This window comes from Setaria viridis, chromosome 8 (assembly GCF_005286985.2).
Source record: "Setaria viridis chromosome 8, Setaria_viridis_v4.0, whole genome shotgun sequence".
Taxonomy (NCBI): domain Eukaryota; kingdom Viridiplantae; phylum Streptophyta; class Magnoliopsida; order Poales; family Poaceae; genus Setaria; species Setaria viridis.
Window position 1 is genome coordinate 34,822,298 of NC_048270.2, and position 12,343 is coordinate 34,834,640.

At 43.2% G+C, this 12,343-nt stretch overlaps 2 protein-coding genes across 3 annotated transcripts; one reads left to right on the forward strand and one right to left on the reverse strand.

Moving 5' to 3' along the window:
- Positions 1-365: 365 nt before the first annotated feature.
- On the reverse strand, positions 366-3,915 carry LOC117834757 (wall-associated receptor kinase 5). The gene is made up of 4 exons (XM_034714287.2): positions 3,755-3,915; positions 2,223-3,114; positions 1,983-2,126; positions 366-1,864 (listed from the first exon to the last, which is right to left on the reverse strand). The coding sequence occupies exons 2-4, from the start codon at positions 3,091-3,093 to the stop codon at positions 666-668; spliced, it is 2,214 nt and encodes a 737-aa protein (XP_034570178.1). The 5' UTR covers positions 3,094-3,114; positions 3,755-3,915; the 3' UTR covers positions 366-665.
- Positions 3,916-6,199: 2,284 nt separating this feature from the next.
- LOC117834753 (disease resistance protein RGA5) lies at positions 6,200-10,385 on the forward strand. Of its 2 annotated transcripts, XM_034714282.2 has the most exons (4): positions 6,202-6,419; positions 6,568-7,392; positions 7,780-9,725; positions 9,911-10,385. In XM_034714282.2, the coding sequence occupies exons 2-4, from the start codon at positions 6,578-6,580 to the stop codon at positions 9,919-9,921; spliced, it is 2,772 nt and encodes a 923-aa protein (XP_034570173.1). In that variant the 5' UTR covers positions 6,202-6,419; positions 6,568-6,577; the 3' UTR covers positions 9,922-10,385. The 2 variants fall into 2 exon arrangements, with proteins under 2 accessions (XP_034570172.1, XP_034570173.1); XM_034714281.2 differs by lacking the exon at positions 9,911-10,385 and having other exon boundaries at positions 6,200-6,419; positions 7,780-9,904.
- Positions 10,386-12,343: the final 1,958 nt, after the last annotated feature.

Below are 12,343 nucleotides of genomic sequence, written 5' to 3' on the forward strand. Positions count from 1 at the left end.
TAGCAAGCTAGTCTGGCGCGCGCGCACGTAGCCGTAGCCGTTCTGCGCTGCAGTAAGCTTCCGATGGCAATTGGCAACGGCGACAGTTCGACGGGTATGGCTTTGCTGCAGAGTGTCCAAACTCCATACACTGAGGATCGAGGAGCAAAAGCCAGCGCAGAGATTTCAATGCTTAATGGCCTATTGTAATCATATTTCTTCTTCTTCTTCTTATATCTATAGCATATCTCTTGCCGTCCGGTTAAGCAAAATAAAGAGAGATTAAGGAGCAACTCCAGGTGTTGTGAGCGAGATGGATGCCGTTGTCACCCGATCTAATGAGGCCGTGCCTCCATCCCTCAGTGCCCGTACCTGCCTGAGTCATGTGGAATCCAAAAGGCCTGCAGGGCCGAGAGATCTTTGGAGCCCATGGTTATCACCACTCCATGCTTCCAGTACGTTATTACAGCAAGGGTAGCACTCATGTGTTTTTCGTTAATAGTAAACAGCAGACCACATATGCAGACATGTGCATTGAAACAGAGTGCATATACAGAGAGGCAGAGCTTTGTAGTGTATATATATTGTACCATACGCAAGTAGATAGCAGACCAGCTACTAGCTCGCAAATGCCCTAGCATGCAGAAGTTTTAAGGAACTACAGTGCACTAGGACATATGCTTTGATCACCTGGCGTAGTACGAACTTCCTGGGTTCATGGGCAGGCTCTCACCTTCTTGTGTAGGATAACCAATACTAGTGGCACCTTCTATTTCAAAGCTAGCAGTCGACGCTCCACCGAGAAGACTCTGAGCCTCCATCTCAACATCGACTTGTACCCAAGGATGCAGTGAAAGCTTCCTCAATCTGCCGAGCTCATCGGCGATCTCCTTCATCGATGGTCTGTTGCTGCCACACATGTCCAGGCATTGCTTGGCTAGCTCCGCAAGGCCTCTGATCAATTCATTGTTCTCTTGTCCCTTTACATGGCTCGGCAAGATCGCATCAAGGTTGTTCTCCTTCATAGCGGACAAGAAATTTGACGACAGACTTCTTTCCGTCTCAGGCCCATCCAACTTCAGAGGCTCTTGGCCAGTGAGTACCTCTAGAAGGATAACACCAAAGCTAAAGACGTCGCTTTTCTCTGTCAATTGGCATGTCAGCATGTATTCAGGGTCGAGGTAGCCACAGGTACCTTGAACCATTGTGACATACTGCTCTTTATCTGATGGGGCTAGTATGGAGGCTCCAAAATCTGACACTTTTGCCATGTAGTTTTCATCTAAAAGAATATTGGCAGTCTTCACATCACCATGGATAATTGGGGGAGATGCGTATGAGTGTAGGAAATTGAGACCTTCAGCTGCTTCATGAGCAATCCTTAATAAAGTGCTGAAAGAGATTTGTAATGCTTGGTTCTTGCCATGGATAAGTTCAAACAGTGTGCCTTTTGGGATGAATTCATAGACCAACATTGGAACTTCCACCTCAAGGCAACAACCCACTAGTTTGACAATGTTCTTGTGGTTGATCTGGGAGAGTATTAGCATTTCTTGTCCAAATTCCTTCTTTTGTCTTTCATCAATAAGTGCACATCGCTTAATCGCAACAGGCATGTTGCCCTTAACTATCCCTTTGTAGACTGTTCCATGGCCTCCTTTTCCAATTATTCTGCTCTTGTCGTAGTTGTTTGTGGCTTGTATCAGTTCAGCTTCGCTAAACACCGTGAAAGCAAGACCTTTTTCTGATCTCATCCTCTCAAACAGAATCATGCCCCCATGTTCTCGAAAATGTTCTTGCCTAACTTGGTTCAGCTTTCTCTTTTGAAGAATCATGTATCCGAAGGAGGAGAAAATCACGAGAACAAGAGAGCCGACTGCAACTCCTGCATAAAAGCATCGAATAAGAGCATATTGTCAGAAAACGTGCTTTCCTTCTTATATATATTGCCATGTGGCATTTCTCAAATATATTGGTCCAGCAAGCTGATCTCGGCGTCCTACCTATTATTAAGCCAGTATCAGGGTCGCATGTGGTTCTTTGCCTGTTAAACTTCCTTCCTGCTCGACAAGAACACCGGTAGCCTCCTTCCGTGTTGTGGCAAACACCGCCTGAAGGGCATGGGCGGCTACTACACTCATCAACGTCTGCAGTAAGATGAGCAAAACCAAGAACGATAAATACAAGTTTAGAGATTGAATATTGTTCAAAGATATTGTTAGTCATCTTAGCATACTCGTTACCTTGGCATCCACCTTGAAGATACGGGTTGCCTTGGTACCCTTTGGAGCAGTTGCACAGGTACCCTAGCCCGTTGGCTGAATCCACGCACCCGCTGTTGGTGCTGAGGCATGCGTAAGTGCCCGTGGCGACCTCACATGTCGTCTTGTTACTTATCGCCCAGTCCATCACCACTGGTGCTCGCCCAATTCTTGTGTCATTGAACGTGGTCGTGCTGATGTACTTGGTGCTGAAATTGAACGCCTCCGCCTCCATCAGCACGGCGTAGCTGCAAGGGCTGAACCTCTGAACTTTGCTTGTGTTGAAACCGCGACTGAACAAGACCTCGTAATAGCCCATATTCCTAGGTATGGCTGTCTGGCAGCAGCCAATTCCGGAGCAGGGTCCGTCCGCTAGGTCTGACAGATTCCGGCAAGTTGAGACACACCCACTTAGGTAACCGGTGCTGGTGTTGTCGTAGATATAGGCGAGGGTGTTGCAGCCAATGACGGTGAACTTATTGTGGACGTCTGAGAATCGGAATGGGCCACCTCTTATGTCGAGCCACCAACGATTATCCTCCATCTGACCGGAGGAGTTGTTGTAGCAGTATGTTGAGATTTGGTTGAGCACCCTGATCGTGCCTTGAGCCAAGGAAATGTTGAGCACCTCCACGAAACCGAGGAATGGCTTGTAGACACCATCGTGGATCTGGCAGCTGACGTTGAAGCTGCTTGACAGCGAGCAATTGTCACCGATGCCGAACGGGTACGGAATCTCAACACCGCCACACTGCGTTTGGCATTGAGAGCTAGGAACCGCAAGAGCGGGGTCGTGCTTTGCTGCCAACAGAAGTAGAAAACCAAGACCAAGCTGCAGAAAGCGCACTTCCATATATACTCCTTGGCTGGATAACTAGAAAGTAGAAATCATGATGTTGCGAAGGTAAGATAAATCAGTGGATGCACCGTATACCTAATAAGTTCTGCTTTGTGTACTACATGTACTAAAAGAAAATTCCCATTATGCACGCTTAAAAAATTATTGATAAAAATCTTCACACATGCAGACATGCTCCGTGAAAAGAAACAAAAAGATAGCTGAAAAGGTACTAATGGGTTATGGAACCCCCAATATCTTCAAGTCGAAGAATATTAGGTTTCATGGTCAAAGGAATATAATGTTAGGTAAGGACAAGACAATTCCAACAAATCGATCTCTCGCTAATTAAAAAACCGTGAAGTATCTCTCATGCATAATCAGCATGTAAGGCCGGATTGGTTTGACTTGCTCAAGGAAATGCTAGTAAAGCATGGTTTTGCAAAGCAGTCATGGTAATTTAAAGACGGTTTAGTGTCTTGCATTGGGAATATACGAGCGTTCATCTTATTGGCGTAGCATCTAAAAGAATCTAAAATCAACCTCTTCACATGCAGATAAAAGAACTAAAAGGGAAGAGGGCTGATAAACTAAACTGTTGATGAGGATAAACTTAGTAGAAGAATCAGCATGAAATAGCAAGGGAGTACAGCTTTCATCGAATTAGTATATGTACCTTAGCTTTGAGGAGAGGTTTTTGAGCCTATCTTCCCCGGAACGCCGAGAGTCGCCAACGTAGAGAACTGATTGACTGAACCTTTGGAGATTGCTTCGGTTATTTGTTCTAACAAGAGCAGACAACCCTATGTGCGTTGGAGTATATAGGAAGTGCACATCCACATCACTGTACGGGTCGTCGGGAATGAGTCAAGACACAGTGCACAACAGAGACCAAGTCGTGGCAGACAGTGCCTGCAATTTTTTCCGGCCTCAAGTACCCACCAGCGAGAACGCATCATCAACAGATAATGACATAGTTAGACTTTGAAATTAATCTTTTTCGGTGGATAAAATTGTTGAGGAGGATAACTACTAATGCAAAAACTTAGCTTCTCATTTTTCAGATAAAAGGAAGACATAATTTTAGCCTCTCTCATTTTGTGATGACCTAAACACAAGCCAGCCGCCCATCTCTCTCTCGCGCGCGCGCTGCCACACACAGGATTCCAGGAGAAGTGGAGAAATGGTATAAATTATTCTAATTTTTGCCTGAATTCTGAAAGAACTCACGATTCAAACGATCTTGGGAATGTTTTCTGCCTTTTGCCGGACGCCCGGACTCTTGCTTCAGCTGAATAATCCATCTTGGAGTGGTAAGGTAACCTATATTGCAATTAAGTTTGAAATGACAAAATTGGAACCTTCTTTGCTACGAGGGTGAGAAATTGGAAACAGACACCGATGGTCATGCAAGGCGACAGTGTAACACGTGTGGTGAATTTTTAACGCTGTTCTATACTTCTATCTCTTGGAAAAACGAAACTTCCTCGTAGAAACTTATCTCGCGTCAACGTACGTGGTCGTCGCGAGTCAGTCAACGCACAGCAGCGATTGAGTCTAAAGAAACTTTTGTTTCAAAAAAAAAAACAGGGCCTTCAAATACGTCCTCCAGTACTTTGTCTTAACAAAGATAAATCTTGGAAAAAAAACAAAGAATACGTCCTAGCGTGTAAAAACGATGTCGTGCAGTGGTAAGCTTATTATTCCTACCACACAAGCCACTGCAAGTTGAAAAATGATAATATTGGGGTCTTCTTTGCTCTGAGCTAGGGTGACGGTGCTGGAAATTGGAATCAGTCACCGATCGCCATGCAAGGCGACATTGAGATCTTCTTTGCTCTGAGGGTGAAATTGGAAACAGTCACCGATTCCATGCAAGGCGACAGCGTAACGTGTGGTGCATTTTTAACCGTGTTCCATACTTCTACCTCTTGGAAAAATGAAACTTACTCGTAGAACAAAACCACTACTGGAAAAATGACGTCCAGTACCGATTAGTAACCCCCTCTAGTACCGAATGTGCAACCGGTACTGGCAATCCGGTACTAGAGGGGGTCCTTTAGTACCGGTTAAAATACCCGGTACTAAACCCTTTAGTACCGGTTAGGGGTACTAGCCGGTACTAAAGGGATTCCCACGCCACGTGGGGAGGTGGCCTTATTAGTATTGGTTGGTATCCTCAACCGGTACTAAGTTTTTTCTCCTTTTTTTCTTCTTTCTGTTCCTTTAGTCTATATTCATATTTCGTATTTGTTTCCTTTACATATAGTTATTCTAATATGCTAATTTATGGTGGGTTCTATTTAGATTTAATATAATATTTAAAATAATCTTATATATATACATATTGTGTATACACATATGAATAATATTACAATTGAAACTTAATAAAAATTTGGCACTAGACTAGATCCTGAACTATGGAACTCCCCCGCAGGATTTGTGACCTCATCCAAAAGAAATCTGATCTTGTATTTCCCTGAAAAATTCGGTGTGGTCTAGTTCTTCCTTCCTGTTCCTCTCTTCTTGTTTATCATTTGCAAATGAATTAGAAATACTTAATCTAAAGTTAAAGTATATTAACTTTTTTTAAGTATAAGCATATTAATTTTGTATACGTACAATTATTTGGTGTTCGATGGTATGCATCAGATCCACAAATTCGTGGATGAAGTTACAAACATAGTATCCGCAATAATGAGTACCCTCCTGCTGTCTCAAAAACTATATATACGGAAAAAAAAGTTATGAAATATTTGTTATGCTAAAGGAAGTGTCACGAGATTTGAAAATTGAACACACACCGGGAAATCTATATGCAAAACAAGTTTCTTGTTGTAATCACACTTGTGAGTTTTAAGAAATTGAGTCCAGCATTTGTTCAGAGTGCCCATGAGGTTATTGAAAAATTTTTTGGGTTTCCTCAAGGAGTCTCAGATAGTCACTAAGCTCTGATCGGGGATAATAATAATGAGTACCCAATGGTACCTGTAGATCCAAATTGAAGGTAGTTAGTATTATGTGTAAGTGCTAGTTTGGAAAAGAAAGAGATGGGAAAAACGCTCACTCAAAGTGCCAAGGTATTAATATACAGCTCTTCTCCCAGTGCCAAGGTACTTTTGCCTTTTGCTTTTCTTGCGACCAACCTGCCCTTGACTTGACCTCGAGCATCAATTATTAATTGCCTTTCCCTTCCCCTGCATCCGCATCCCATCGACCTCTGCTTCGTGCTGTTCCAATCCAAGGCAGTTGCGAGCGGTGAGCTCCGGCGATGAGCGGCGGGCAGCGCGATCTGGCAAACCAGCGAGTCCTAAGCCCCGGCGACAAGGAGAGGGCGGCCGGTGAGTCCTCGCTCACTTCCGTTCTTTGTGCCCGTCTGCAGACCTCCGAGAGCACTAGGCACTCGACAGCACTATAATTCATCGTCACACGCCCCTGCTTGCTACACCTATACCCATAGCGTACAACCTTACTAATTGCTCTGCCCAGGGACAAATCCATGGAGATCGTGACAGGGGCAATTCCAAGCCTCCTCGACAAGCTTGGTGAGTTGCTAGTTGGCGAGTACAATCTGCAAAATGAGGTGAAGGGAGGGATCATCTTCCTCCAAGATGAGCTCAAGAGCATGCAAGGTGCCCTCGAAAAGATCTCGAGGACACCAGCAGATAAGATTGACAACCAGGACAAGATCTGGGCTAGGGAAATGAGAGAGATGTCCTACGATATAGAGGACAATATTGACACATATATCGTGCAGTGCAAGGGGAGGAAGAGGAAGACGGACGAACAACATAGCTTCAAGGAAGCCATTGATAGGATCCTCGAATGGTTATGGCAGCCTATGATTCGTCGTAAGATTGCTACAGAAATCAGAGAGATCAAGAGCCGTGTCATCGAGGTGCATAAACGGCGCCGCATGTATGAGGTCAGCCTTGGTGTTGATAAGCCTGTAACTGTGGACCCTCGTTTATTCGCTCAGTACACGGAGGTGAAAGAGCTTGTTGGCATTGATGAGGCAAGGGATGAGTTAATCAATAAGATTTTGATAGAAGGGAATGAAGTTCCCTTGAAGCAAGGCAGGATAGTTTCAATTGTTGGATTTGGAGGCCTGGGAAAGACAACTCTTGCCAATGCAGTGTACAAAAAGATTAGAGCACAATTTGATTGCTATGCTTTTGTTTCTGTTTCTCAAATTCCTAACCTGAAGAAACTGTACAAGGGCTTGCTATATGATCTTGGGAAGAGCATCAACGAAGAAACATTGGATGAGAGGCGACTCATAGAAGTACTCAGAGAATTCCTTGAAGACAAAAGGTAAGAAAGCATTCCTTTGGCCAATTTATACATATGAACCTTTTTTGGACTGATAATTTATGCCTCTGTTCACAATACTATAAGTCTGCATAGGGTTAATTAAATGTTCATGCACGTGGCCACAACCACTTAAGCATTACCACAACATTATTAAGTGCAAATAATTTCCTCACTGGACCTCGATTTGTTTTGACAAAATTCTGAGTGGACTTATTTTATCCACGGACTTGCCAATCCACCTGCTCCCGAGCTATTTTAGTTTAATCATTAAACCATTAGCAGTGGTCTGATTTGCTTAATTTTCTTGTAGCTGGTATATGAACAACATTAGAGCTTTATTCAGTCCTTAAACCACTATTTTTGGCTAATAACTTGGCATACGTGTAGGTATTTTGTTGTTGTTGATGATGTATGGGATTTATCAGTTTGGAAAATGATTAGATGTGCTTTGCCTGATAATGATGTTGGATACACTATTATTACAACCACCCGTATTTCTCATGTTGCTGAACAAGCTGGGGGTGCTTACAACATGAAACCTCTTTCTTTGAATAACTCCCGAAAACTACTGTATAGAAGAATATTTGGTAATGGGAACAAAGAGAACAATGAAGAAGAAGAAAAATGTCACGACGAGCTGGTCGAAGTATCTGACAGAATATTGAACAAATGTGCTGGTGTGCCATTAGCTATAATTACGATGGCTAGTTTGCTGGATTGCAAAGCAAGAGATAAAATGGAGTGGTATGATGTGTGCAATTCTATTGGTACTGGTCTGGAAAACAATCTAGATGTGGAGAATATGAGAAAGATTTTGTCATTTAGCTATTATGAGCTACCATGCCATTTAAGGGCTTGCTTGTTATATTTGAGCATGTTTCCTGAAGATTATGAAATTAAGAAGGATCGTTTGATAAGGATGTGGATAGGTGAGGGTTTTATCCAATGTGAAAAAGCAGGGAAGAGCCTATTTGAACTCGGAGAGAGTTACTTCAATGAGCTTATAAATAGAAGCATGATCCAACCAGTATATGATTTTGATGACATAATAATACAAGGTTGTCGTGTACATGATATGGTGCTTGATCTTATCCGCTCCTTATCAAGTGAAGAAAACTTTGTTACTATACTAAGTAATATGGGAGGCACATCTCCGCCAAATACAATTCGGAGGTTGTCCCTTCAGAATGGCCAGGAAAGTCATGTGATGGCTCAAGCTACATGGAGCTTGCAACATGCAAGGTCAGTTGTTGTCTTTCCAGCTGCTGCTTTTCTAGTGCCGCCTCTTGACTGCTGCCGAGTTTTACGTGTTCTGGATTTAGAGGACTGTAATCTTTCACAAGCTAATAGTAGCCTTAAGTACCTTGGGAATATACATCACTTGAGGTACTTGGGACTTCGTCAGACAGGTATTTCTCAGCTCCCGGAAGAAATAGAAAACCTGCATCTTCTACAAACATTGGATGTGAGCCACAATAAATTTCTCATGTTGCCTTCGAGTGTTGTCCAGCTAAGAAAGTTGATGTGCCTATACATTGACGGATTTATAACTGCACCGGACGGAATTCGAAACTTGACATGCCTTGAACAGCTGTTAGGGTTATGCATTGATCCCTGCACTAGAAACGTTATAGAAGAGTTGGGCCAGCTAACTGAACTGAGGCAGCTGTCCATTGATTTGGACGAGTGGAACGACAAGCTGTTGGAGTGCCTATGCAAGCTACAAAAGATGCAGGAACTAGCTATCGGCAATAGGGGTCAACGCAGCATCGGCGGATTGGATGCCTGGGTCGCCCCTCGACATCTCCGCATATTGGATACACGAAACAGCTGTTGGTTTTCAACACTTCCGGCTTGGGTGAATCCATCGCTTCTTCTGGACCTCACCAATCTAAAGATCGCCATGAGGGAGCTACGTCAGGTTGATCTCGAAATCCTCGGGAGGTTGCCAGCTCTCCGCTATCTAGACCTGCTGGTGGACAATAAGAACCTCAATATCCTTGCGGGATTCGTTGTAGGTGCTGGTGCATTCCCGTGCCTTGTAAACTGTTACTTCACGAATTTTGTGTGGCCAGTGGTATTTCAGCATGGAGCAATGCCAAGGCTCAGAGGCCTTGAGTTCTGGTGGTTTTATCTGCGGGAGGTAAGAGGAATTGCCTGCAATGATGGTAGTCTCGACTTGGGCCTGGGAAACCTGCCAGCGCTGCAGAACGTCTATGTTGACCTGCAACGTGATGGTGCTAGCAAGGAGGAGGCAGAGCAAGCCAAGGCTGCGCTGAGGCATGCAGCTGAAATGCATCCCAATCGTCCCTCACATTTGATCGATATTATAGGTGCGCCAGCTCCTGAATGTTATTCCTTACTTGTCTCCTTCCCCCTTTCTTGTAAACTGCATTTGCATTTATTCCTCTGTTTGAGATGGTGGGATCTCCGGGTGATCTTTCACCACGCCTTTCTTCTAGCCCCTTTGCCTCAATTCGTCTAATCTTCATTTGGTATATTTCGGTCTGATATACAGATGACGAGTAATATAAGAGTTTACGCCGGAAGCTGGAGCAGAGCAGATGACAAAGTCCTTCTGTTTCGCCACGCATGCAGAGGTTAAACTGCTCGGCCACGAGCTTTACCAGACACCCTCAGACTCAGAGCATGCGTCTGAGACTGAGAGCTTTGATCGTTTCTGCTGTGCATTTCGTCGCGAGAGTGTAGGATGACATTGTCAGTGGATATGATTGTAATCCCTGACTAACTTACCCCTCTCTACTCATATTACCGTTTATTATAGTCATTGCAAAGGGACTGAGCTGTCTCCTGCGCCCCTGACCTAGTTGCCTTGTATCGTCTCAGTGGTTCAGGGCTTTGGCTGTTTTTGGGTTAATGTTGCAGCTTGTGAGCGTAATCATCTTGTGAGCCGTAAGCATGGACGGCAGTATGTATTCAGTTGATCGACCGTACTTGCAGACATTTGATTTGTTCATTATTCAGTTGCTAAATCATACGGATCAAGGCATCAAGAAGTCCATGGTAACATTTGTAGATGCAGGATTGGGCCGCAGCAGCAGTAGACGAGCCCGCTGTCCGGGTTGAAACCCAAGTACTTGCACCTTCATACAGATTATCTTTTTCCGGATGCTACTGGACGGCGCTGCCATCAGCTGACAATGCAGCAGCGGCGATGAGCAGAGGCATCAGCGGTGGCACAGTGATGGCGAAGACGAAAATATAGATAAAAATAGAGAGATAGATATGGATACATATAGACATAGATTTTAAGGACCTTGATCCTCGAAACATATTTTACTCTCTTAATTGACCAAGTTCTGTGCGTTAGAATTAGGAATTAATTGAAAAATGCAAAGGCAATACACGGTACATGGTTCATGCGGGAGTACGGGTTGATGGACTAGTGAAATCTAGATTACATGGTAAGAAGGGATAGTGTGATTGGGAGGATGTCCTTTCGATCCTTGAAAACTTGTTACACGTATATTTTGTGCAAATAGTGTGTGACTTGTAATTTGCGACTCGCAACAACTTGGGTAGATCGGGGATTACATCCAGATTTACGGATTTTTTTCTTGCTATCTTTTGGTTCTACTATCTCACTGGCTCTTATTGCAAGTCGGAAAGGATACTAGCATCTCTATGGCCATGCAACAACGGCACGATACCGCCGGCTTGAAAATAGATACGGATGAGCATATTTGTCTTTGCTCCTTTTATTTGCCACTTCCTGGCGTCATGCGACTTCTACAGTCAACTATAGCCCCTTTTGGACTTGTCTTGCCTTCGCTTATTCTCTTCTCCATCCATTTGGTCTGTTTCTACTAGTGATATTCCATTCAATACTATCTTGATTTACTAAATCTTTAATAGCCCTCTAGTTAGCATAGCTTAATTAAACATTCTATAGGAGAAAAAACTAACTTATTATAAAGTTTAATTTGCTAGTAACATGGCTTTCTTGAATTATCTGGTACAGGTACTTCATTCTTATTGATGACATATGGAAACTCTCAGACTTCAAAATGATTAAACGTGCTTTGCTTGGTAATAATGCTGGAAACAAAATAATCACAACTACTCGTATTCTCAATATTGCTGAACAAGCTGGCCGTGCTTACAAGTTGCAACCCATTTCTCTGAACAACTCTCGGAAACTATTTTTGAGAAGAATATTTGGTAATGACAACAAAGACAACAATGAAGAAGAAGAAAGATGTTCTAACGATGAGTTGGCCGAAGTATCTGACAAAATACTAAAGAAATGTACTGGTGTGTCATTAGCTATAATTACGATGGCTAGTTTGCTAGCTTGCAAAGCAAGAGATAAAATTGAGTGATATGAGGTGTGCAATTCTGTTGGTACTGGTCTGGAAAACAATCTAGATGTGGAGAATATGAGAAAGATTTTGTCATTTAGCTATTATGAGCTACCATGCCATTTACGGACTTGCTTGTTATATTTGAGCATGTTTCCTGAAGATTATGAAATTAAGAAGGATCGTTTGATAAGGATGTGGATAGGTAAAGGTTTTATCTAATGTGAAAAAGGAGGGAAGAGCTTATTTGAACTCTTAGAGAGTTATTTCAATGAGCTTATAAACAGAAGCATGATCCAATCAATACATGATAATTCAAATAATATGATATGGTCCTATCATGTGCATGATATGGTGATTGATCTTATCCGCTCCTTATCAAGTGAAGAAAACTTTGTTACTGTACTAAGTAATATGGGAGACACATCTCCGTCAAATACGATTCGGAGGTTGTCCCTTCAGAATGGTTAGGAAAGTCATGTGATGGCTCAAGCTACTTTCACCATGCAACATGCAAGGTTAGTTGTTGTCTTTCCAGCTGCAGCTTCTCTAGTGCCACCTCTTGCCTGCTGCCGAGTTTTACAGGTTCTGGATTTAGAGTACTGCAATCTTTCACAAGCTAATAGTAT

Coding starts and splice junctions, on each gene's coding strand:
- LOC117834757 (XM_034714287.2), bottom strand. CDS start 3,093: ATGGAAGTGCGCTTTCTGCAGCTTGGTCTTGGTTTTCTACTTCTGTTG. Junction 2,127..2,222: donor TCTTCAAGGTGGATGCCAAG/GTAACGAGTATG, acceptor ATCTTACTGCAG/ACGTTGATGAGTGTAGTAGC. Junction 1,865..1,982: donor TGATACTGGCTTAATAATAG/GTAGGACGCCGA, acceptor GCTTTTATGCAG/GAGTTGCAGTCGGCTCTCTT.
- LOC117834753 (XM_034714281.2), top strand. CDS start 6,578: ATGGAGATCGTGACAGGGGCAATTCCAAGCCTCCTCGACAAGCTTGGT. Junction 7,393..7,779: donor GAATTCCTTGAAGACAAAAG/GTAAGAAAGCAT, acceptor GCATACGTGTAG/GTATTTTGTTGTTGTTGATG.